The sequence below is a fragment of the Gossypium arboreum genome, chromosome 1, assembly GCF_025698485.1.
Source record: "Gossypium arboreum isolate Shixiya-1 chromosome 1, ASM2569848v2, whole genome shotgun sequence".
Taxonomy (NCBI): domain Eukaryota; kingdom Viridiplantae; phylum Streptophyta; class Magnoliopsida; order Malvales; family Malvaceae; genus Gossypium; species Gossypium arboreum.
Genome location: NC_069070.1, coordinates 3641708 through 3663687, shown reverse-complemented (window position 1 = coordinate 3663687; position 21980 = coordinate 3641708). Strand labels below are relative to the sequence as shown.

Here is a 21980-nt window from a genome sequence, read left to right as displayed (position 1 = left end):
AAAAGAGAGAATAGAAAAATCAGTTTTTTAAGCTTGGTGCAGCAGTGATCAACTCTTCAATCGAAGGTCCATCTGTGGTTCGATTGAGCTGATTTTTGGACAGCAGCTAGGCAATAAGGTGTTCTTGACTTTGTACGGTCGGATTTTTCATCCGAGTCTTATAGCGTCAGAAATACCCATTTTTCAGCAACTGTATTTTTTGGTGATGTTCTCTCATTTTTCTCTCTTTTGCTAAAGATTACATATTGTTAGCCTTGTTGGGGTTGAATGCTTGTTGTAGGCTTGATATTGTGATCTTGTAGTTGAACATTTGATGATAGTGGAGCTCTTGATCGGATTCTAAAGTCCCGTGGTTTTTACCCTTAATTTAGAGGGGTTTTCCACGTAAAATACCGGTGTCTCTATTTATTTTTGTTGTGGTTGTATTAGTTGATTTGTGGTTGATTAAGGCTGCTAGAGAACATATCTTGTGCTATTGTGCTTGCCATAATTTTTAACAGAAGTTATAGGGAGAGAAAGAACACCGGTTGTGCTTTCGCTTTGTTTCGGTTGTTCGGTTTCTTCCCAACAAACTAGTACCAGAGCTTGGTTATTGTGTAGATAATTATGGAAATTAATACGAGATGGTTATGTTAAATGGCACAAATTATCAACTTTGGCGGAATAAAATAAAAGACTTGTTGTTTGTGAAGGCTTTGCATCTTCCGGTCTTTACTACTCAAAAACCCGATTCGAAAAGTGATGAAGAATGGGAATTTGAGCATCAACAAGTGTGTGGCTTTATTCGGCAATTTGTTGAAGAAAATGTTTACAACCACATTGATCAGAAGACACATGCTCGAACATTGTGGGAGAAGCTTGAAAGCTTGTATGCTTCGAGGTCGGGCAATAACAAGTTGTTTTTCTTTGAAGAAAATGATGGTTTGAAATATAAAGAAGGAATGTCTATAGTGACCATGTTAGTGAATTTCAGAGTGTGATAAATCAGTTGCTTGGTATGGGTGTCAAATTTGATGACGAGATTTTAGGACTTTGGTTGCTTGCTACTCTACTAGACTCTTGGGAGACCTTTCGGGTCTCACTCATTAATTCTGCCCCAAAGGGTATTATTACTTTGGATTTGGCTAAGAGTGGTGTGTTGAATGAAGAGGTTAGAAGAAGATCTCAGGGTTCTACATTACAGTCTGAGGTGTTGGTTATCGAGAACAGAGGGAGAAACAAAGACAAAGATGGAAAAGGTAAAGATAAAAGCCGAAGCAAGTCAAGATCGAGATACAAGAATCTTGAGTGTCATCATTGTGGTAAGAAAGGTCATATCAAGAAATATTGCTTCAAGTGGAAGAAAGAGAACAAAGGTGGTGGTGATAAACATGATCGGAATGACGATGAAAAATCTGAGCGTGTTGCTACTGTTGCTCGTGAAGATCTATTAGTTATTTGTGATGAGAATTTGGTCAACCTAGCATGCGACGAGACCAGTTGGGTGATTGATACTGGTGCATCACTTCATGTCACGTCGAGGAAGGAATTATTCACATCTTATACTCCTGGTGATTTTGGGGTATTGAAGATGGGTAATGACGGTTTGGTTTCGGTTATTGGTATGGGAGATGTTAGCTTGGTGAGTAACAATGGAACAAAGTTAACTCTCAAGGATGTCAGACATGTACCGGATATCTGTTTGAATTTGATTTCTGCAGGAAAGCTTGATGATGAGGGATTCTGTAACACCTTCAGTGAAGGGCAGTGGAAGCTGACTAAAGGCTCCTTAGTTGTGGCTCGAGGAAAGAAGAGCTCAAATTTGTACTTGATGCAAGCTTTGACTTCTTAAGAGACGGTGAATGTGACAGTGAATGACAGCTCAACTGAGTTGTGGCATAAACGACTCAGTCACATGAGTGAGAAGGGGCTTAACTGTTTAGCGAAGAAGAATCAACTTTTGGGTTTAAAGAATGCTACACTGAAGAATTGTGCTCATTGTCTAGCAGGAAAGCAGAAAAGAGTTTCATTTAGAAGCCATCCTCCTCATAGGAAATCAGAGTTGCTAGAGTTGGTCCATTCAAATGTTTGTGGTCCGATAAAAGTAAGACCACATGGTGGTGCACTTTACTTTGTGACTTTCATTGATGATTGTTCAAGAAAGCTATGGGTTTACACTTTGAAGTCTAAAAATCAAGTCTTTGAGGTGTTTAAACAGTTTCAAGCATCGTTGAAAGGGAACGGGAAGAAGTTGAAGTGCATTCAGATCGATAATGGTGGCGAGTACAGTGGTCGTTTCATGAGTATTGTCTGCGTGACAGGAATCGACATCGAGAACACCACCAAAGACTCCACGTTAAATGGGTTAGTGAAAGAATAAACCAAACATTGATTGAGAGAGTCGATGTTTGTTGTCGATACAAAGTTGCCAAGATCGTTTTAATGAAGCTTTGAATACTGATGACACATGTGATAAATCTGTCTCCTAGTGTTCCTTTGAAAGGTGATGTGCCAGATAGAGTTTGGTTTGGTAAAGACGTGTCATATGATCACCTACGTGTGTTCGGTTGTAAAGCATTTGTTCATGTTTCAAAGGATGAAAGATCCAAGTTGGATGCCAAGGCTCGACAATGCATTTTTATTGGTTATGGTCTAGATGGTGAGTTTGGTTATAGACTCTATGATCCAGTTCAGAAGAAACTCGTGAGAAGCAGAGATGTTGTCTTCATTGAGGATCAGACCATTGATGACATTGATAAGACGGAGAAAGTAGATTCACAAGGTAGTAGTGACTTGATCGATGTGAATCCGGTTCCCCTAGACTCTTCACCAGATCCTATCCAGGATGATGTGCATGGTGATGTTAGTGGTGACCATCAGACTATAGGTGACTTTGATACTCCCATTGATGATGTTGTGAATGATCAACAACAAGCACCTATAGCTCCACCAGCAGTTCCACTTCGAAGGTCTTCCAGAGATCGACGATCTTCTGTCAGGTATTCTCCTAATGAATATGTTCTTTTGACTGACGGGGGAGAACCTGAATGTTATGAAGAAGCTATGGAGAGTGAATGCAAAGATCAGTGGGTTGAAGCGATGAAAGACGAACTTCAATCCTTGCATGAGAACCATACCTTTGAATTGGTGAAACTGCCTAAGGGCAAAAGAGCTTTGAAGAATCGGTGGGTTTACAGGTTAAAGCAAGAAAAGAAGTCTTCATCTCCACGATACAAAGCTAGATTGGTCGTCAAGGGTTATACTCAGAAAAAGGGGGTTGATTTTGAAGAAATATTTTCTCCGGTTGTGAAGATGTCCTCTATAAGAACTATACTGAGTTTGGCAGCTTGTTCTGACTTAGAGGTTGAACAAATGGATGTGAAAACTGATTTTCTTCATGGTGGCTTGGAAGAAGAGCTTTACATGGAGCAGCCAGAGGGTTTTGTTGCACAAGGGAAAGAGGACTATGTGTGCAGATTGAAGAAGAGCTTCTATGGTTTGAAGCAAGCTCCAAGACAATGGTACAAGAAGTTTGAGTCTGTTATGGGGGAGCAAGGCTACAAGAAGACTACTTCTGATCATTGTGTATTTGTTAAGAGATTCTCTGGTGATGATTTTATTATTCTTTTGTTCTATGTTGATGATATGCTTATTGTTGGTCAGAATGCTTCTAGAATTGAGAAGTTGAAACAAGAGTTGAGTAAATCCTTTGCAATGAAGGATTTGGAGCCAGCAAAGCAAATTCTTGCCATAAGATTGACACGTGATAGAAAGGCCAATAAATTATGGTTATCACAAGAGAGGTACATTGAGAAAGTACTTCAAAGGTTTAGTATGGACAAAGCTAAAGCGGTGAATACTCTATTTGCTATACACTTTAGATTAAGTGTTAAACATAGTCCTTCCACAGAAAAGGAGAAGGAAGAGATGCAGAAATTTCCTTACTCTTCAACCGTGGGTAGTTTGATGTACGTAATGGTTTGCACGAGACCAGACTTGGCTTATGCCGTTGGTACAGTTAGTCGGTTTCTTTCTAACCCAGGCAGAGAGCATTGGAATGCAGTGAAGTGGATTATGAGATTTCTTCGTAACACTTCCAACATGAAACTTTGTTTAGGCAATGAGAAACCTGATCTTGTTGGATATACAGATTCAGACATGGCCGGAAACATTGACTCGAGGAGATCTACTTCAGGTTATTTAATCACTTATGCAGGAGGAGCTGTGGCATGGCAATCAAGACTGCAAAAGTGTGTTGCATTGTCCACCACCGAATCAGAGTTCATTGCAGCAACCGAAGCGTGTAAGGAGATGCTTTGAATGAAGAAGTTTGTGCATGAGCTTGGTTTTACTCAGGAGAAGTATGTCCTGTATTGTGATAGCCAGAGTGCTATTCATCTTGGTAAGAACTCAACTTTTCATGCTAGATCTAAGCATATTGATGTGAGGTACCATTGGATACGAGATATTCTTGAAGCTAAGCTATTAGAGCTTGAGAAGATACACACTAATGATAATGGTGCTGATATGTTGACGAAGGCCTTACCAAGAGGAAAGTTTGAAGCATGTTGTTTGACCTCCGGCATGGAGGCATTCCCCACATAGTTGGAGGGGGAGATTTGTTGGGTATGGGTCCCACTATGTGGGAAACCCATATTTTCTGCCACAATGTTTTGCCTTCTTTTTGGTTTTGTCAAAAGCCAATTTTTTGGCCTTTTAACGTGGGAGTGGGCAACATTCTTAATTGAGAACAAAATTCTCAATTATATCCAGAGAGAAAGAGAGTGAGATTGAAGCTCGTTGGAGAAAAAGAGAGAATAGAAAAATCAATTTTTCAAGCTTGGTGCAGCAGTGATCAACTCTTCAATCGAAGGTCCATCTGTAGTTCGATTGAGCTGATTTTTGGACAGCAGCTAGGCGATAAGGTGTTCTTGACTTTGTACGGTCGGATTTTTCATCCGAGTCTTGTAGCGTCGGAAATACCCATTTTTTAGCAGCTGCGTTTTTTGGTGATGTTCTCTCATTTTTCTCTCTTTTGCTAAAGATTACATATTGTTAGCCTTGTTGGAGTTGAATGCTTGTTGTAGGCTTGATATTGTGATCTTGTAGTTGAACATTTGATGATAGTGGAGATCTTGATTGGACTCTAAAGTCCCGTGGTTTTTACCCTTAATTTAGAGGGGTTTTCCACGTAAAATACTGGTGTCTCTATTTATTTTTGTTGTGGTTGCATTAGTTGATTTGTGGTTGATTAAGGCTGCTAGAGAACATATCTTGTGCTATTGTGCTTGCCATAATTTTTGACAGGAGTTATAGGGAGAGAAAGAACACCGGTTCTCGCTTTGTTTCGATTGTTTGGTTTCTTCCCAACACTTATTACCATCATTTAACCTCAACAAAGCCTCAAATATCATTTATTACACCAAGTTCATAGATTATAAAGAAGAAGTTTGGTCTCACCCAAAGCCCTCTCCTTCAACCATCACTGAGAGCGAGTCAGTTGGCGATTGCCAAGTCGGCTGTCGTCTGCCCCTCTTCTTTGATCTTCCCTACTCAAAGGTAAAGCCGAAATTTATTTTTTTTTGGAACAGCTGAGATTGAGTTATATATTTTTGTAAGAGTTAAAATATAATTTTATTATTTTATTGGCTTATTTACCAATATGTGTCGTGACACCTTTGACAATATTTTTTTTTTAATTATGCTTCTTTTCAGGTTTTGGTTGTACTTCTCAGTAAGGATAGTTCGTAACCCTATTGTTGTCCATAAGGTTTTTGAAATGTAAAATTACTTAAAATACATCTAATTCACGTAGTGTAAAACTATTTCTACTAATAGGATTATTGGAATGTAAATTATTTATTTATTTATTTCCTTTTATATGAATGCAGCATCAAAAAGTTTTTAGTCTTTGTTTTTTGATATAATGTCTAGAACTACCCATAATCCCTCTGTAACCCTTAAATAGAGGGATAATATGCTTCAGCACACTTGAACGTACCCATATTCTCCTACATTGGCAACAATGTCGATGCCAACTGAGTAGTCTTATCAAATTAGTTGATATGTTACATTGCCATATTTGATCTATTTGGATGGAATGTATGATTTTGTTGTTTAATTAACGAAATATAAAATTGCTTAAAAACACATTTCTTAATTGCCATTGGCATAACGATATATAAGATATTGATATAAAAATTCATAGAGCTCTTGTATTAGACTTTAAAACTTGATGATGTCATTTTTGTTAGAGAAACTTAAATTGCATATTTAAAATATTATTATAATTAGGATAAACTATATGTATAGTCACCCAACTAAAAGTTATAAAAGAGTCCTCAACTATTCGATTTTTTTATTTTAGTCATCATTCGTTAAATTGCAGATAAAAAGATGATCTAACGACTTTTAAAGTTGGTATAATAGCAATTTTAACCCATCAATATCTATACAGGGTTAGCTCGCTGTACCATGTTGGATTGGAGTAGACCTGCTCATGGGTTGGGCTACCTGACCCGGCCCGAAGTCCCGCCCAAAATGTGGGAGGGTTTGGGCCCGAAAAATGGGCTTGGACAAAAAATGAGGCTCGTTCAAAAAATAGGTCGGGCATCGGGTAATGTATTTTTGGCCCGGGCCCGGCCCTGCCCAAATTCACTAAATGACAAAAAAATTCTGCTTTTTTTTTTGTTTTTGAATGTTATTTTCTTGTTGTTTTCTCGCTATTTTGCTACCATATTGCTATTAGTTGCTCCTATTTTGTTGTTATTATTTAGATATTGTATAAAACTTATTTTATTATTAATTTTGTTATTATTTTAAAGGCATTTATTAATTTTATTATTATTTTAGAGGTATTTGCTTGTTAAGTTGCATCTATCTTAGTGCTATTTAAGTCTACGTATTTTTTAAAATTTATTTTTAATTTGTTGGAAAATATTTATTTTTGATTTTTTTTAGTATTTTTGATGTATTATATATATTTAAAAATTATATAAAATAATACAAAAATAAATACGAGCGGGCCGAGCCGCGCCCGAGTTTTAGTATTTTTATTTGGGTCAGGCTTGGGCAAAATTTTACGCCCGGTCTGGCCCAACCCATGAGCACCTCTAGATTGGAGTGGATCAAGGATGTTTTCCTTCCACTGTCAAGAGACAATGGTCTTCACTGCTCTGTGAAACCAACCAGCCTCACGTAGTACCCTTCATTTTAGGAACCAAGAGACTCAGAGTTTACACTCAAGCCCCTTGGCACAACTCTCAACTCAGAACGGGCAAGCCAGAGTTAAACCACCCGAAATCCAACTCAGCAAAGCCCCGAACTCGCATTCTATCACCTTAAAGCCCCCACTCAGGTTACAAACTCGCATTACCAAGCTCGGCTACTTGCAAAGATGGCGGAGGCTATATATACAATTAGTCCCTTTTGATGTGGTATTCTCTTTTCTTTCGAGGATGCTTTTACTTGTTGAGGTGATGAGTTTGGGACAATCAATCATTAATTCATTGAAGTATTTATTTATCTTAATATTTTCCCATCCAATTCAAAACTTAATATCAACCTCTTTTTATTTTATTACTATAATTTTATATCTCGTCACCCAATAAATTAAAGTAACATATTATATCGAACATTTCATCCCGTAATGTTACATTCTCATAATCTCATTACATAATCTTAGATTCTTTGAACCAAACACTAGGTAATATCACGTTGCCAAAATCAAATTAATCTTCTTAATATAAACATAGGAATATAATTCTTGAATATAAAATTATTTCCGATAATCTTTTTCTCTCAACTAAACGCATTTTATCTGTTTTCGATGAACCACAACTTCAATTTCGAAAGTCACATTTTTATTAAAAAAACCTCAGGTCCCTTTCAATTTCAATATTAAGTAAATTGGTCCCTCTCAAAAAAATTAGAGTAATTTAATCCCTGTCGATTTAGAAAATGAGCAATTAAAGACAATTAATAAAAAAACATTAATATTTTCATCAATTATACATATTTTTAATGGTATAATAACAAATTTAGCTCTTAGAGTTTACACATTATATCAATGTGGTCTTGATTTAATAAATTTAGCGCGCAATATTCACATATTTCATCAACATTTACATAGAATATATAAACATTGAAGGTCAAATTTGTTATTATACTAATTAAAATAATGTACAATTAACAAAAATAATAACATTATGATTTATGTACCAAAATTTACATATAAAAATTACAAAAGTTGACACAAACACTAGAGACGCCTAAAATAAACTTAAAAATGAAAATTATAGAGAAATGGGCAAATTTGTTAGAATACATTTGAAACCTTTACCTGTTTGTATATGAGGAATGACAAAAGAAGCAAATCACAAAGGTATATATGGCACAACATGCATGCAACCATCTCCATCCATGACTTGATAATACAGACTCAGGTGGCTTGTAACCTAAGTAACTCAGAGAATGACTGGCTAACACGATGGTCGATAATTGGGTGGTGGAGGGACAGACGACGGATAATTGGGTGGCGGGGTAACAGACGACGGATAATCTTGAACTACATAGCGAGGTGCATAAGGTTGTTGGTATGGTGGTGGATATCCATCCATAGGAGGATTTTGATGATAATCGGGTGGTAGGGGAACAGATGGCGGATAATCTTGAACTACATAGCCAGGTGCATAAGGTTGTTGGTACGGTGGTGGGTATCCATCCATAGGAGGATTTTGATGATAATCGGTCCGCAACATAAACTGGACCGGAGGTATTGTCATTGGTCGGGGACCAAACTTGCGGTCTCTTTTGTCCATTTCAATCTTATGTTGTGTCTGCATTCACAAAAAAAAACATTTAAAGTTATTATAAGTAAAAATAATTAAATATTTTCAATTAAATTACGATATATTATAAAGTCAATAATTTAATTTTAAAATAAATAGAAAAATAACAATAACATTAGGAAATATTAACTTCTAGTGTTTGAAAGTCACGTGAAAAAATTAAGTTAAACAATTTAACCCCTAAAAAAAGTTGGATTTTTGTGGGATTTTTTTTCATATTACTTTGAAACACAATAAGTTGCCTCAAACATAACCATAATTTTTTTTATTGGTGTAATTATAAATTTAGTCTTCAATGTTTACGTCATTTTTCAATTTAACCCTTATGTTTTTTAGTTAAATTCAGCCCTCGACTTCCTAAAATCTTATAAAAAGAGACAATTTTGGCCATCAATCTTATAAAAAGAGTCTAATTTTATCATCAACCTTTTAAAAAGAGTTGAATTGTTTTTTTAATAAAAATATTGACTAAAACATTAAAATTTAAACATGGCAGTTAGCATGACAATTCACATGTATTTCATACTAATTTTTTAAGTTTTTATGAATTTTTTATATATTTTTTAAATTTTTTTATTTTTTATTTTAATATTTTTATCATGTCTACATTATTTGTTGGTGTGGTATATAGTCATGTTAACATGAAGCACACGTGAATTACCATGCGAAGTTACCACACCAACATTGTTAAAAATTAATGTTTTAATCAATAATTTTATTAAAAAAAAAGTAATTCGACTTTTTTTAAAAGGTCGAGAGTAAACTTAAAAAAGAATAAAACTAAATTAATAAAATATGTAAATATTAAAGATTAAATCTATTACGGGATTCCTATTTGCATTTATTACAATTTAGAAGCACTTAGTACCTGCATGCATGGACAGACCCTGCAAAGGGCAAAAATAAAAGAACTTTCAGTATACCATTTTTAAGCAAAATTAGCTGAAAAAACAGGTATTGTTTATGGGTGAAGTCAAAATTTTTCATATTGAGATGTTAAGATAAAATAAATAAATAAATTATAAATTTCTTAATGTCAAAATAAATTGCTTCCTTTTTTATTTTGGTAAGTGTAAAAACAATAAAAATAAAAATAAAATAAATAGGACAAGGAACAGGGCCCCAAAATTTTGGAAAACTGTTGTTAGGCCCTTTAAAATATTTGAAAATTTTAACTAGGGCACTAGGTCTATCAAAATTTTTAAAAAATCTTATTAAATCCCTCAAATTTTTTTTAAATTTTTTTTATTAAACCCCATCATTTTTGAAAAATCTTACTAAACCCTCAAAAGTTAAAAATTTTTAATTAAACCCTTACAAATTTTTAATTAAACCCTTCCAAAACTTAACACCGGGATCCACAACTGATAAAGGAAGGAAATCCTTACGAGCAATAAGCTATATCGGCCAAACAGTTGAGTATATGCGCGGCTTCTCGAATCTCATCGTTTCCAATAATCATTGCAACAAAAGAAAATATGCAGGCAACTTGTTGGAGGCATAACATGAAAGCCTGTATGTATATATCAAGCAACAATATGTTAAATTCAGTGGTAAAAAAAATAGTGCAGATCATATATTTAGATATACGTAGAGTGATCCGACTGAAGATTCGTTCGAAAAAGAAAGTTTGGACTAAAATATGGACCCGTAAAATAGGCTTTGACAAAAAAAAGTAAGGCTCATTTTTTAAATTGGTTGGGCCTCAAGTAAACATCTTTTGGCCCGGATCTAGCCCGAATTTGCAAAAAAAAATATTATTGTTGTTTTTTCATTATTTTGTTATCATTTCGCTACTATTTTGTTGTTATTGTTTGAATATTGTATAACTATTGTTTTATTATTATTTTTGTTACTATTTTAGAGGTATTTGATTGCTAGGTTGCACTTATTTTAGTGTTATTTAAGTTTTTTTTAATTTTTTTCCATTTGTTGAGAAATATTTATTTTAATGTTTTTAGTGTATTTGATGCATTATACCTTTTAAATTTATTTTTATATAAAAAATAATATAACTTTTTAATATGTGCTGGCCAAGTCGGGTTAAAATTTTAGTATTTTTATTCGAGTCAAGCTTGGAAAAAATTTTAGACTCATTTTTCAGGCCAGGTCCGAACCTAAAAATGAGTCTAGATTTTTTACTTGACTTAACCCGACCCACGAACAACTAGGAAAAGAGAGAATATTACAATGATGCAATTGTCACACTTTGTTGTTTGGATATTTAATTCGTCTTGTAATAGAAATCGTGTAGATGCCACTGAGTTTCCAAAGCAACAAAATACCTGGTAATGCAACAACAACAACAAAAAGAAACTATGATAATGTAATGGAAGAATATACTGAAATGGAAGAATGTATAGGCAAATAGTTTGTACTTGATACATGGACACCCATGTGTGTGAAAAATATAGGTTTGTATTATAAAGATTGGATCAAATTAGTCTTTCTATTGCTAAATAGATCAATTTAGTCCTTATACTATTAAAAAAAATCAAATACGTTCAAATTGTAATTCAATTACAAACAAAAATCTTATTTACAAAATCATAAAATTTAAAAATATTAACTTCGTTAAATAATAAATTATATTTTTAAACAATAAATGTTTGATTTTTAAATAATAAGTTCAAATTCCAATTTAACATTATTTGATTTTTTTGTTAATAGTACAGGACTATATTAATCTATTTAATAGTAGAAAGATTAATTGATTAAGTCCCGATATTAAAGAGACCTCTCAAGTACATTCAACAAAAAATATATATTAAAAAAGGTTATATATTGTTAATTATCTTAAGTGGAATGTTAAAAGTGGATTTGATTATATATTAAATATATATTAAAAAAACCTTAATTTTAATGTTAAAAGCTACACATTTAATATATTAAGCTACAAATTTTATTTTAAATTTTTATTTTAATTTTAAAATTTTAAATGTATTTTTATTTTTTATTTAATATAAAATTTTCAATAAAAAAGTGTTAAAATTAACTTGAAAAATATTAACTTGATTTTATTTTGTTAAAATTTAAAATAAATTATTATTTTTTAAAATGAGATATTCAATTTATCATAAATTTTATTATTAGTATGAATGTATAGCTAAATTTATACAATTTTCTTCCGATCATTCCAAAACACAACTCTCTCTCACAAAGATCTTCTAGGCATATGCACATGATGAGAGAGAGATCCCACACATCGCAATTGCAAATGATGAGATTTGAACTCAAGCCTTCAAATTTAAGGTTGGGAAGATTTAACCTTAACCAACAATGCCAAAGCCTCGTTGGCTTAATATTTAAGTGTTAAATCGATAAAATTAATGCATAAATTCAAATTAATTGTAAAATAAAATTTTAAATCAATATCTATCATACCAAAGGTGCCAACAAATTTATAAATTAAGGTAGGAGTTGAAGTTAGAGCATAGAGACAAAGTTCCTACCTCAGTACAAAGGCAAAACTCGGGACATTTATTTTCTTTACACTTACCACTACATGGCATATAACCAGCACAACATTTATACCTACAAAGATAGAACATATTGAACCATGTTTGAACCAAGACAGACATCATTAATTTGTGGTGAAAGAGGAAACAAATGCATGAATGTTTACCTTTTCATGTCATTGTAAAGTGCTCGTCTTCGAAGCAAGTACGACGCACATGGGCCACTATACCAAACCTTGAACCATCAATAATAAGAACACTAGCTAATTGAAGCAATTAAACAAACAAGTAGAAAACAGTACTTACCCCCAACAAGCAAAGCAACAATCTGGGAAAATAAAAACACAAAGAATGACCATAAATCAACAATAAAAGTTTAAAATATATATAAAATAGAAAAATCTCTTTTTTGTTAAACTTTAGTATTAACCTTTTAAAATAGGTAAAATCGAATTTTTCTTTTAAATTTCAAAGTCAAGTTTAGCTCAAAATTTTTTTAAAAATTATAAATGTTAACTATTAAATTTATCATTATGCCGAAAGAAAATTATAAGAGTAGATAGAAGGTAAGAGAAAAATACAAAGAGGGTCGAGTTCCATGGTGTTCATGAGATCGGTTTGCCAAAAATTTTGATAGTTCTGGCGAAGTTGTATGTTCTTCATTTGTATTTCCGACGCCATGGCTCAAAAGAAAAATTCTTCAAAAATTCTTCAAAATAGAGATTGAAGAAAGAAAAAGGGTTGAAGGAATGGGCTAATGGGGTGGCTCTGCTTTTACGCATTTGAAAAGAATCGAAAAATCTATAAAAACCGAATGAGAAAAATGAAAGAATTCCCGATGTAGAAGGGAGAAAAGAGAAGAAGACGGAGAAAGTTAAGCAAATTTGGAAAGAGAGCGCTATTTGCGTTATGAATAAATAAGTTTGGTACAAATTTAGAAAAATGAGTATTATTATCAATACAATAATATGTAGGTTTGAGTGCGTTAAAGCGCATTATTCTCCTATTTATGGGGTGAGAGGGGCTATGAGTAGAAGTGTTCATGGGTCAAGTCGGGTCTAAGCATAATATTATTATAGTTTAGGTTTGTCCAAACCTAGTCTAGTCCGAAATTTAAGTTTGAAATTTTGCTCAAACCTACTCATATTTATAAAAGACTAACCCAAGCCCATTTTAGACATGACCATATTATTTTTTAATTTTTTAAAATATTTATATAGTCATCTTAATATTATTTTAATATTTATATTAGAGTAGTATTATATATTTAGTAAAGGTTTATGTGTTCTAAATTACATAATATATAAAAATAACATATTATAAAGTATTATAAACTTAAAACGGGTTAGGTCAAGCTCAAGCCTTGAATGTTCAAGCTCAAGCCTGATCCATATTTTAAGCGGGCCTAATTTTTTTGTCCATGCCCATTTTTCGAGCTTAATATTTTTGCCTAAATCGTCCCAAATTCTGTGCGAACCTTCAGACCTGGGCGTGTAACCTGACCCATGAACAAATCTAGTTATGAATAGTTCTAAATATTGTGTCAAAAAATTAATAAATATTGAGTGCAATAATAAAATATATTATATTTGAAAAAAACAATCATGATTTCTAAACATAAATTGTAAAATAAAAATAGAATGATATAAAAATTAGGATTGAAAAAATCGATAAATCAAAAATTTGTTCTAATCACGGTATTTCTACAATTTATAGAATACAAATTAGAAAGTTATATTCATTTAAATCAAATTGAATTTCATTTTTTTAATTTTACTTTTTATGATGTAAATGTAAATATTTTATATTTAAAATATTAAAAATAATTTAAAGTTTTTATATAAAATTTATTATTTTAAAATATATTATATAAAAGTTATTAATTTTTATTTACTTGAAACTTTAATTTTTGAAAACATTTATTTTTTAAACTTTATTGAACAATGTTTAACCCTCATAAAAATAATGTTTATTTTATCAAAATAAATCTAAAAACTCAAAACCTAAATTTAATATGAAAAATAAAATAAAAACTGAAAACAATTTTAAAGATTCAGAAACCTAACTAAATCGAACTCACCTTAGTACAAAACAAGACAAAATAAGCGGTGCTTTTAAAATTATTATCTTATGTAATTTGTTTTAGTTTCACCAAAAAATATTAACTTAGTTATAATTTTGTGTAATTTTCTTTAAAAATTAAAGTTTAAATTTTAATTTTGATCCTTTTACTTTATTAAAATTTTGATTTTATTTATTGTACTTTAATTTAACATAAATTTTAATAATTTTATTAACACCTAAACTTCTTTTGAAGAAGTGTTGAGATGAAATTTTGCTAAAAGGGCAATTTAAATAACAAATCAGTCAAACAATTTAATCAAATAAAAATTGATATGTCAACTAAATGTTTAACAATATTTTTAAGAATAAAAAATATATTAATACTTTAAGAAGAATAGTTAATGTAAAAATTCTTTAAAATTAAAAGAATTAAATCATCTCAAATTAAAATATAAAATTAAATTTCAAATTTTATGATAATAAAAACATCAAAACTATAATTTAACAAAAGTTATATATATAATTATATATTATTGACAGAAATGAAAATGAGTAATTTGTGAATTAAGTTAGCTAATAGAACAATCTCATCGTAGATTCTAATCATATTTACTTTTTCGAGATAATACTTAAAACTCATAACCCATCATATTTGATCTTTTTGAGACAATGCGTTTCAATGCACTCAAACCTACTTTTTCTTGCATTGTCACAAATACATATGTCAATTGAGCAAAAACTCAATTGACAACTGTTAGTTTTACTTCATTATTTGTTCTTTTATATATATATATATAAAAATTTATTTATAATTATTTATTATTTTTCTACAACTTTACACTCGTCCAGACTGAACAATTGTATGGCCAAATCTAAATTAACTGTAACATCAATTGTCCAAATTAATTTTAATATGGTATGCCACATGTCAAGTTTCCATATCGACAACTATTACCAATCAAATTCATCAACAAAAACTTTGCTAACGCGGCACCATGATCATTGATTAATAAGGTTAGGTTAGCCATTTTAATGTTAAAAGTAACAAATTTAGATAATTTAAAAGAATAATATAATTTTAATGTTAAAAACTCTGGTTCAAGTTATGCAATATATCTGTTAAAAGCAATATTTTCTAATTTTAACCCATGACTTTTGTTCAGTCTTGGACTTCTTAGTTCGATGTTTTCATTTCAGACAGTACAATCCTCGCTTCAAGATACTATATTTCCAAAGTGCAATATCATACAAAAATGTAGAAATTTTAGGAAATAACATGCTCATATGCCATTGCCAGCCATGTTCATACAGAGTGGTTACCTCAAGACATAAACCGATACCTTACAGAGTACAAATTCTACAAGCAATTTGTTTATTTGGCATTAAAGTAATTCAAGTTCTGAAGAAATAAAACTCTCCTCCTTCTTCTTGGAACCTCTTAGATGATATATATAAACCAAACGTAATTCGGGTTTATGCTTTTCATCTCGACCATAGCATCTCTTAAACAAAACAATGCGAGAAGTAACCTCGTAGATTGTCATAAAACAACCATCATTCTGCATGGTTCGGCTTTCATCTCAACCAAAGCGTTTCTTAAACAAATGATGCCGCTTGGATGGATCCTTTGGTTTACTCTTATTCTGGCCATGCCCCATAAGTTTATGCTTTCCAGTGCTGCAAACGGAAAAGATTCATATATGCCGATTAATACGTAAATAAATCAACTTTAACTGGTAGAAGGTTTATGATAGACTAACAGAAATAGGGCTTGCTCTTGTCCTCTTAAAGGACAGCTAGACAGACAAAGAAAACATGAGAAGGAAATGGAGACATTTTTTATACCTGTATTCCATGTAGACCATTCCATTTGCACCCGACATTGCACTCATGGATCCCATAGAGCGACGAGCTTTGTGAAGGGCTATATCATCTGCATCTTCTTCTAACTGCTCCAAACCAACCGCATCATCACCGGCAGTCAAGACCTGATTTGTAGAACTTGTCAGTGACTATTTAGTTCAACTATCTCTTGAATTTTTAAAAGTTATAAAAGGATAAATAAGCACATTTCCTAAAAGAGCCAACTGCTCATCGAGATGGTAGTAACTCAAGTCCGCACCAGCATCAGGAGGAGGCAAGCTTGTTATCACCTGTCAGAAGTATTTGCTTTCAAAATTTTGCCAAATCACACACACTTCTATTTTCACGAGTACCATATGCACAGTTTTTGTAGTACAATAGAATAGACAAAGTATTAACCACATCCAGGTTACATGGTAAATGATGTACCTTAAAGCTATAACCTTGATCAATTAGAAACTGCTGCCTTTTAGTTGAGTAGTACATTTCCTGCAAAGGGTAACAGGTTATACATTATTTTCGTTAAAAAACCATCTTTAACATAACAAATGCTTAACAATAGCTATGGCATTGAAAGATGATAGATATCTACCTGTGTATCTGTTGAAACAAGGGAATAGAAAAATGCATTGTACTCTTCTTTACCACCTGCCATCCTATCTTCAAGTTTACCCTATTGCAGCCGTATAAGAATTTCAATTTTTATGTTTGTTGCATTTATCAACGGATTCGTTCACCAACATATGCAGCCGATTAGTAAAGCAATGATGAAAATTGTCAGATGCAAAATAAAACTGTAACACAAACCTTTGCCCTAAGAATACGTCCCAAACGCTGGGCTTCTTGACGTCTTGAACCAGCATGTGATGAAATCTGAATGATCACATTTGCCTCAGGAATATCTATCGAATTATCACCAACCTGTAGAGAAAAACAGAAACACCAAACCATTTTCATGAAAAGAATCCACTTGGGAACAAAACTAGCAGTCTCATCATCTTAAAACAGATTAGATGATGTTAACTATAATAGATAATTAAGGCCAAATGCATTTAAGAATATATTGCAGTTAATTTGAATCATTTCTAGACACCGCCGCCACCCCCTCCTCCCAAAACCCAACACATTATAGGGACCAAAAGAGGGGAGAATAAAAGTAAAACTTGGCTTTTTGATGGGGGTGCGATAGTAGCTCATAATCAAAATTTTGCAGCATTTCTCTACAATCACTGACAATACTGAGTAAAACATAATCTGCTGATGAATACCTTTGAGAGGAAAATAGTGTTCACATCACGACTAGTCTTGAATGCCTGGAGAATTTTAGTCCTCTCAAGATGGCTGCACATTACAAGGGAAGATTGACACAACAATATAAAAACAATACAAAAAGGACAGAGCAATTGATGTTCACAAATAACCTGGTAGCACCATAGATCATAGGCTTGCGTAGCTTCATTGCATACTCAACCAGTGCAAAAAGATTGTCAGCAAAGACAATTATCTTATCACCACGCTCTCGTTCATGGAACCGTATGAGAAACTCACATGCCCTGAACTTATTAGGATTCATCACATAAAGTGCCTGAAATGCAAGAGGCAACCATTAGATGTGTAAGTATAAGAACAGAAAGGTTAACTGTTGGCTACTAGTCTTATTAAACAAGAAAAAACAAAATCAGCATTACCGAATTCCAAATATGTGCAGTCAAAATTAACACCAAAACTTGTTAAGAACCAACAAATTAAGGTGAACTGTTTAGATAACTGAACCTGTTTCTTCTTGGAATTTTCTTTCTTCAAATATTCAGCAAAAAACTCCTTTGTCATCGGGCACCAGACTTCGGCGCACTGAACATTTGCTATGAACCCTCCTTTTACTAGATCCAGCCAATTTGCTTCATACAATTTGGGACCAATAAGGAAGTTCAAATCTGTAATTCTTTCATCCTCTCTCACAAGTGTGGCTACAAAAAAGGATTTAGATATTTTATTTTAAATATTCACATGTAAGAGGTAGCTGAGAGCTAGAGATGCATCAAAGCAAAAAACAATAGAGTACCAGTAAGCCCCAGTTTGCAATGGGATTTGGTGATACTAATGACTTTCCTAAACATGTGAGCAGGGACAACGTGCACCTACCAAGAAAAAATGCAATCAGTGCATATAAAGTTGAAAAACTTCCTTAAAGGTACATAAATGACAAGAACGATGACAATTAGTAATTACCTCATCCATAAGAAGCAGCCCCCATTCTCTGTTCCTTATTTCTTCAATAATCTTTTCAGATTCTTCAGACCGCTTACCACCGAAAGCAACCATATTATATGTTGTTACAACCACACCAGCATTGCCACGGAACCTCTCTTTGCTGTCAGATGTAAAACGGCAAATATTTTCATCCCGTATGGTTGACCAGAGTTTAAATTGAAAAGCCCACTGATCCACTGAAACCGCATTTGTAGCCAAACAAAGGCAACTTTTCTTTATTCGGCTTGCTGCAGAAACACCAACTAGAGACTTTCCAGCACCACAAGGTAGCACAATAATGCCAGATCTGGCTCTACCTGCATGAATGAAACTCAGGTGAAGTTGTCTCAAATCCAGCACTCGTGCAAACAAGAGTTTATTTGTTTTATGTATTTTAGAAACCTAACAATAAAAACAAGTTGAAGCATGTCCACAAATTTCAGAAATAGAATGATAAAAGTGGTCTTCTAACAACGCAAAATCCATATTTTCATTGTTATTGTAACTTATAAGTGACAGATCAACAATTCAGTACATTGTAAGTTAGAAAAGGCGTATAATTCTTCCATTGAAGAAGTTAAGGTGTCATCAATACAATAAAAATGGAATGTGAGAATATTAAGCACAATAACAATTAGTTGAACAAATTATAGTATTGATGATCTCACCATTTCCAAACATTTTACTAAGACTCTTTTCCTGATATGGTCGTGGCTGTGCATGAGGCTTCAGTTCCATGTCAAGGTCAGGATTGACCTACAATTCAAAGAAACAATAAGAACTCCAGGATAATACCCGGATCTGGATATTATGAACTCAGTTATCACCATTTGTTGAAAGCCACTTTATTACTAGTGTCAAGAAAATGATAAATGTTACTCACACTGTCGTTTCTGAAGTCATACTCCTCCAACATTGGATAATTTAAAGCATTTGGCAAGCATCTTTGCTTTACATTTTCAACCTGGCAATGTACATGTACAAGGCAAAAACTTATATGTAGCATAATCCAATTCCAGTTCAAAACTGACAGCATTTTAGTCAAACTATAAGCAAAGCATCTTCTAATAGAATGATGTATCTAAAGATATTCATTTCAAACATCACTTACTCATTTCCTTAAGATATCACAAAATAGGAATGCAGAAGCTAAAATATGGCTAAACAGAACTCAGATACCTAAATACAAGTTGGTCATAAAAGCAACGAAAAATAAGGCAGCCTCTGTAAGCATACTCTACATAAGTCTTTTAGTTCTAAACTAATTAGTTGAAATCAAATACACTAATCCTCAAGAAAATTATGCAGCATGAAGTTGAAATGAAAAGTCAAAGAAAAATGAAAAATAAATACCTGAGCAGGGTCAATTTCAAATGCATGTGTTTCTTTCTCTTCAGCAGCAGCTGCCAGTTCTGATTCCATAAGCAAACCACTATGGCCTGACTCAATTTCACCCGCAGTTTTGCTGATTGTAAATCCATCATTTCCCTGCGCATTCTATATAGTATCCATAGTGGATTGATTAAAACACAATCCAGAAGGGAATAAAAAAAAAAAAGAAGGGAACATCTCCTTAGAAATGCAGGAAAACAAAAGGGAAGTCAAGAAATTAGTTGACAAGCATCCGGAAGAAACATGACAACCAAAGAACCAAGCAAGTTAACAATAAAGAATCCCACATGGAAACTCATGAACCTACAGAAAGTGACCCAACGAATCCAATTGAGCTTAAACTATTCTTTCAAACTGTTTCTCCTAGACTATTATGCAACGCTGGCATCTAAGAGAACACTAAGCAGAATCAGATTAAGACCTTTGAGTGAAAAAGCATACAGCAGTACAAAGTGTCACAGAAACTGATTTGCATGAGAAGATATCATTTAGACCAAAAGCATGATTTCAATGGGAAGAAAAGAGAATAACCAGTAAAAGAAGATTAAGCTTATGCCTCAAATGTAATAAACAAAATAAATCAACAAGCTCAATTCAAATAATGTAACAAACCTCAGAAACAAGCCTTGCTCGACCTATAACCTCATCTTGAAGCAGTTTCTTCAGAACCTGCAAGGATCAAACATCACCAAACAATTAATACCCAAAGAATCAATAAATTCCAATAAATTATAAAGGTACCAAAAACAACCAACTTGCCTCCGGAAATGGGGATTCGATAAAATAACGATTCTTCTTAAGCACAAGCTTAACTTTGCCATAATTAGCGGTAGAAGCATGAATGAAATCAATCATTTCTTTAGGAAGCTTAGTCTTGGACAATTTATTCAAGACCGATATAATTGTTTCTGTCTCCAACCCCACAGATACCGCAGCATACAAGGAATGTGGTGTGAGATTATACTCGTGCATTGACTCCGGCCTACATAAATTGAAAATTCACATTCATACACATTAATGTACATCCAATAAGCAAAACAAAAAAAAAGAAAAAGAAATTTAAATCACATTATATTAATGGGGTCAGTACCTGCAAACGGGTTCAGCTATAGCAATGAGAAAATCATAAGCTTGCTTGTATAAAGGGGAGAATGTCTCCAAAAATATACGCCCATCAGCACAAGCCCATAATGGGCGATTACCATGATCGAGTTTTAGTTCTAATTTGGTAAAATCTCTTTTCTTTCCTTCATTCTCACCTTCAAAATTAATCATAAATTAAAATAATAATAAAAACCAAATACAACTCAAATTCAATCTAAATAGATTAAAAGCAAAAAAAGAACAAACAAATGAGTACCATCACGAGGTTCATCATCGGCTTCATCAGGATAAAGAGAATAATCATCTTCCATAGCTGAGCCCCTGTGATCATCCTGCAAAAAAAAAAAAAAAACCCAAAATGAATCATGCTTTTGTAAGGAAAAATTAACAAAACCCATAAAATTCAAACAAAAAATATATAGAAATTCGCCTAACCTTGGCAAATTTGAACTTTTTGTTGGGCCGACCTCTTTCACCTGAGAATCATTAAAATGTTATACAAAACCTTCTAAAAAAATAAATCAAAACTGCAAAAATCATGGATTTCCAGTTTCCTTTGTTACCATGTCCCATGTTTTTGCTTAAATCTGTGTATTGGAAAAACCGGTTTCCTTATCGGATTATCAGCCCTTAGAGATCGATAGGCTTGAATATTTATTTATTTAATTCAAGTAATTTTTCCTTGCCTGAGAAAACAATCTCCTATACTGAGAAATCCAAGAAAATGTTTCAGGCACGCCGAACTCTATTTATAGACGATCTGCACCTCTAGTTTAGCGGGATCCACCGTGCAAAACCTTAAAACGCAGCGTTTTTTTTAGGTCTTTTGCAGGTAAAATGTGCAATAAGTCCCTGTACTTTTTGAAATTTTGTAATTTAGTCTCTATACTTTTATTTTCAGAAATTTTGTCCTTATACTTTATAGATTTCAAATTTCAAGTCTAAATTTTAACAATGTTAAATTCAGGTTAATTCCAACGTCATTTTTTAATTACATAACTATCAAGTGAGCATTTTTCTT

The 21980-nt window shown here is 32.9% G+C and overlaps 2 protein-coding genes across 3 annotated transcripts; both read right to left on the bottom strand.

The window, feature by feature from the left end:
• Nucleotides 1–8459: 8459 nt before the first annotated feature.
• On the bottom strand, nucleotides 8460–13132 carry LOC108481422 (uncharacterized). The gene is made up of 8 exons (XM_017784564.2): nucleotides 12868–13132; nucleotides 12593–12614; nucleotides 12454–12510; nucleotides 12281–12362; nucleotides 11018–11113; nucleotides 10217–10341; nucleotides 9697–9715; nucleotides 8460–8816 (listed from the first exon to the last, which is right to left on the bottom strand). Exons 1-8 carry the CDS (start codon nucleotides 12965–12967, stop codon nucleotides 8460–8462), a joined length of 858 nt encoding a protein of 285 aa, XP_017640053.1. The 5' UTR covers nucleotides 12968–13132.
• Nucleotides 13133–15612: 2480 nt separating this feature from the next.
• LOC108483432 (general transcription and DNA repair factor IIH helicase subunit XPB1) lies at nucleotides 15613–21716 on the bottom strand. Of its 2 annotated transcripts, XM_053026383.1 has the most exons (20): nucleotides 21523–21716; nucleotides 21395–21435; nucleotides 21216–21291; nucleotides 20946–21114; nucleotides 20615–20837; nucleotides 20468–20524; nucleotides 19817–19960; nucleotides 19347–19427; nucleotides 19132–19219; nucleotides 18443–18780; nucleotides 18276–18351; nucleotides 17987–18180; nucleotides 17635–17798; nucleotides 17482–17554; nucleotides 17021–17134; nucleotides 16806–16886; nucleotides 16643–16702; nucleotides 16420–16503; nucleotides 16196–16338; nucleotides 15613–16027 (listed from the first exon to the last, which is right to left on the bottom strand). In XM_053026383.1, the coding sequence occupies exons 1-20, from the start codon at nucleotides 21530–21532 to the stop codon at nucleotides 15931–15933; spliced, it is 2313 nt and encodes a 770-aa protein (XP_052882343.1). In that variant the 5' UTR covers nucleotides 21533–21716; the 3' UTR covers nucleotides 15613–15930. The 2 variants fall into 2 exon arrangements, with proteins under 2 accessions (XP_052882343.1, XP_052882344.1); XM_053026384.1 differs by lacking the exon at nucleotides 16420–16503.
• Between the last annotated feature and the right edge of the window lie 264 nt (nucleotides 21717–21980).

What these genes read in the sequence shown, in the direction of transcription:
- LOC108483432 (XM_053026383.1), bottom strand. An exon ending in TTGAAATTGACCCTGCTCAG is followed by an intron (nt 19,428 to 19,816) that starts GTATTTATTTTT and finishes GTACATTGCCAG; the next exon opens with GTTGAAAATGTAAAGCAAAG. An exon ending in GACGTATTCTTAGGGCAAAG is followed by an intron (nt 16,887 to 17,020) that starts GTTTGTGTTACA and finishes CGGCTGCAATAG; the next exon opens with GGTAAACTTGAAGATAGGAT.
- LOC108481422 (XM_017784564.2), bottom strand. Translation starts at nt 12,967, where the DNA reads ATGGCGTCGGAAATACAAATGAAGAACATACAACTTCGCCAGAACTAT. An exon ending in TGTTGCTTTGCTTGTTGGGG is followed by an intron (nt 12,511 to 12,592) that starts GTAAGTACTGTT and finishes GGTTTGGTATAG; the next exon opens with TGGCCCATGTGCGTCGTACT. An exon ending in CTTTACAATGACATGAAAAG is followed by an intron (nt 12,363 to 12,453) that starts GTAAACATTCAT and finishes CTATCTTTGTAG; the next exon opens with GTATAAATGTTGTGCTGGTT.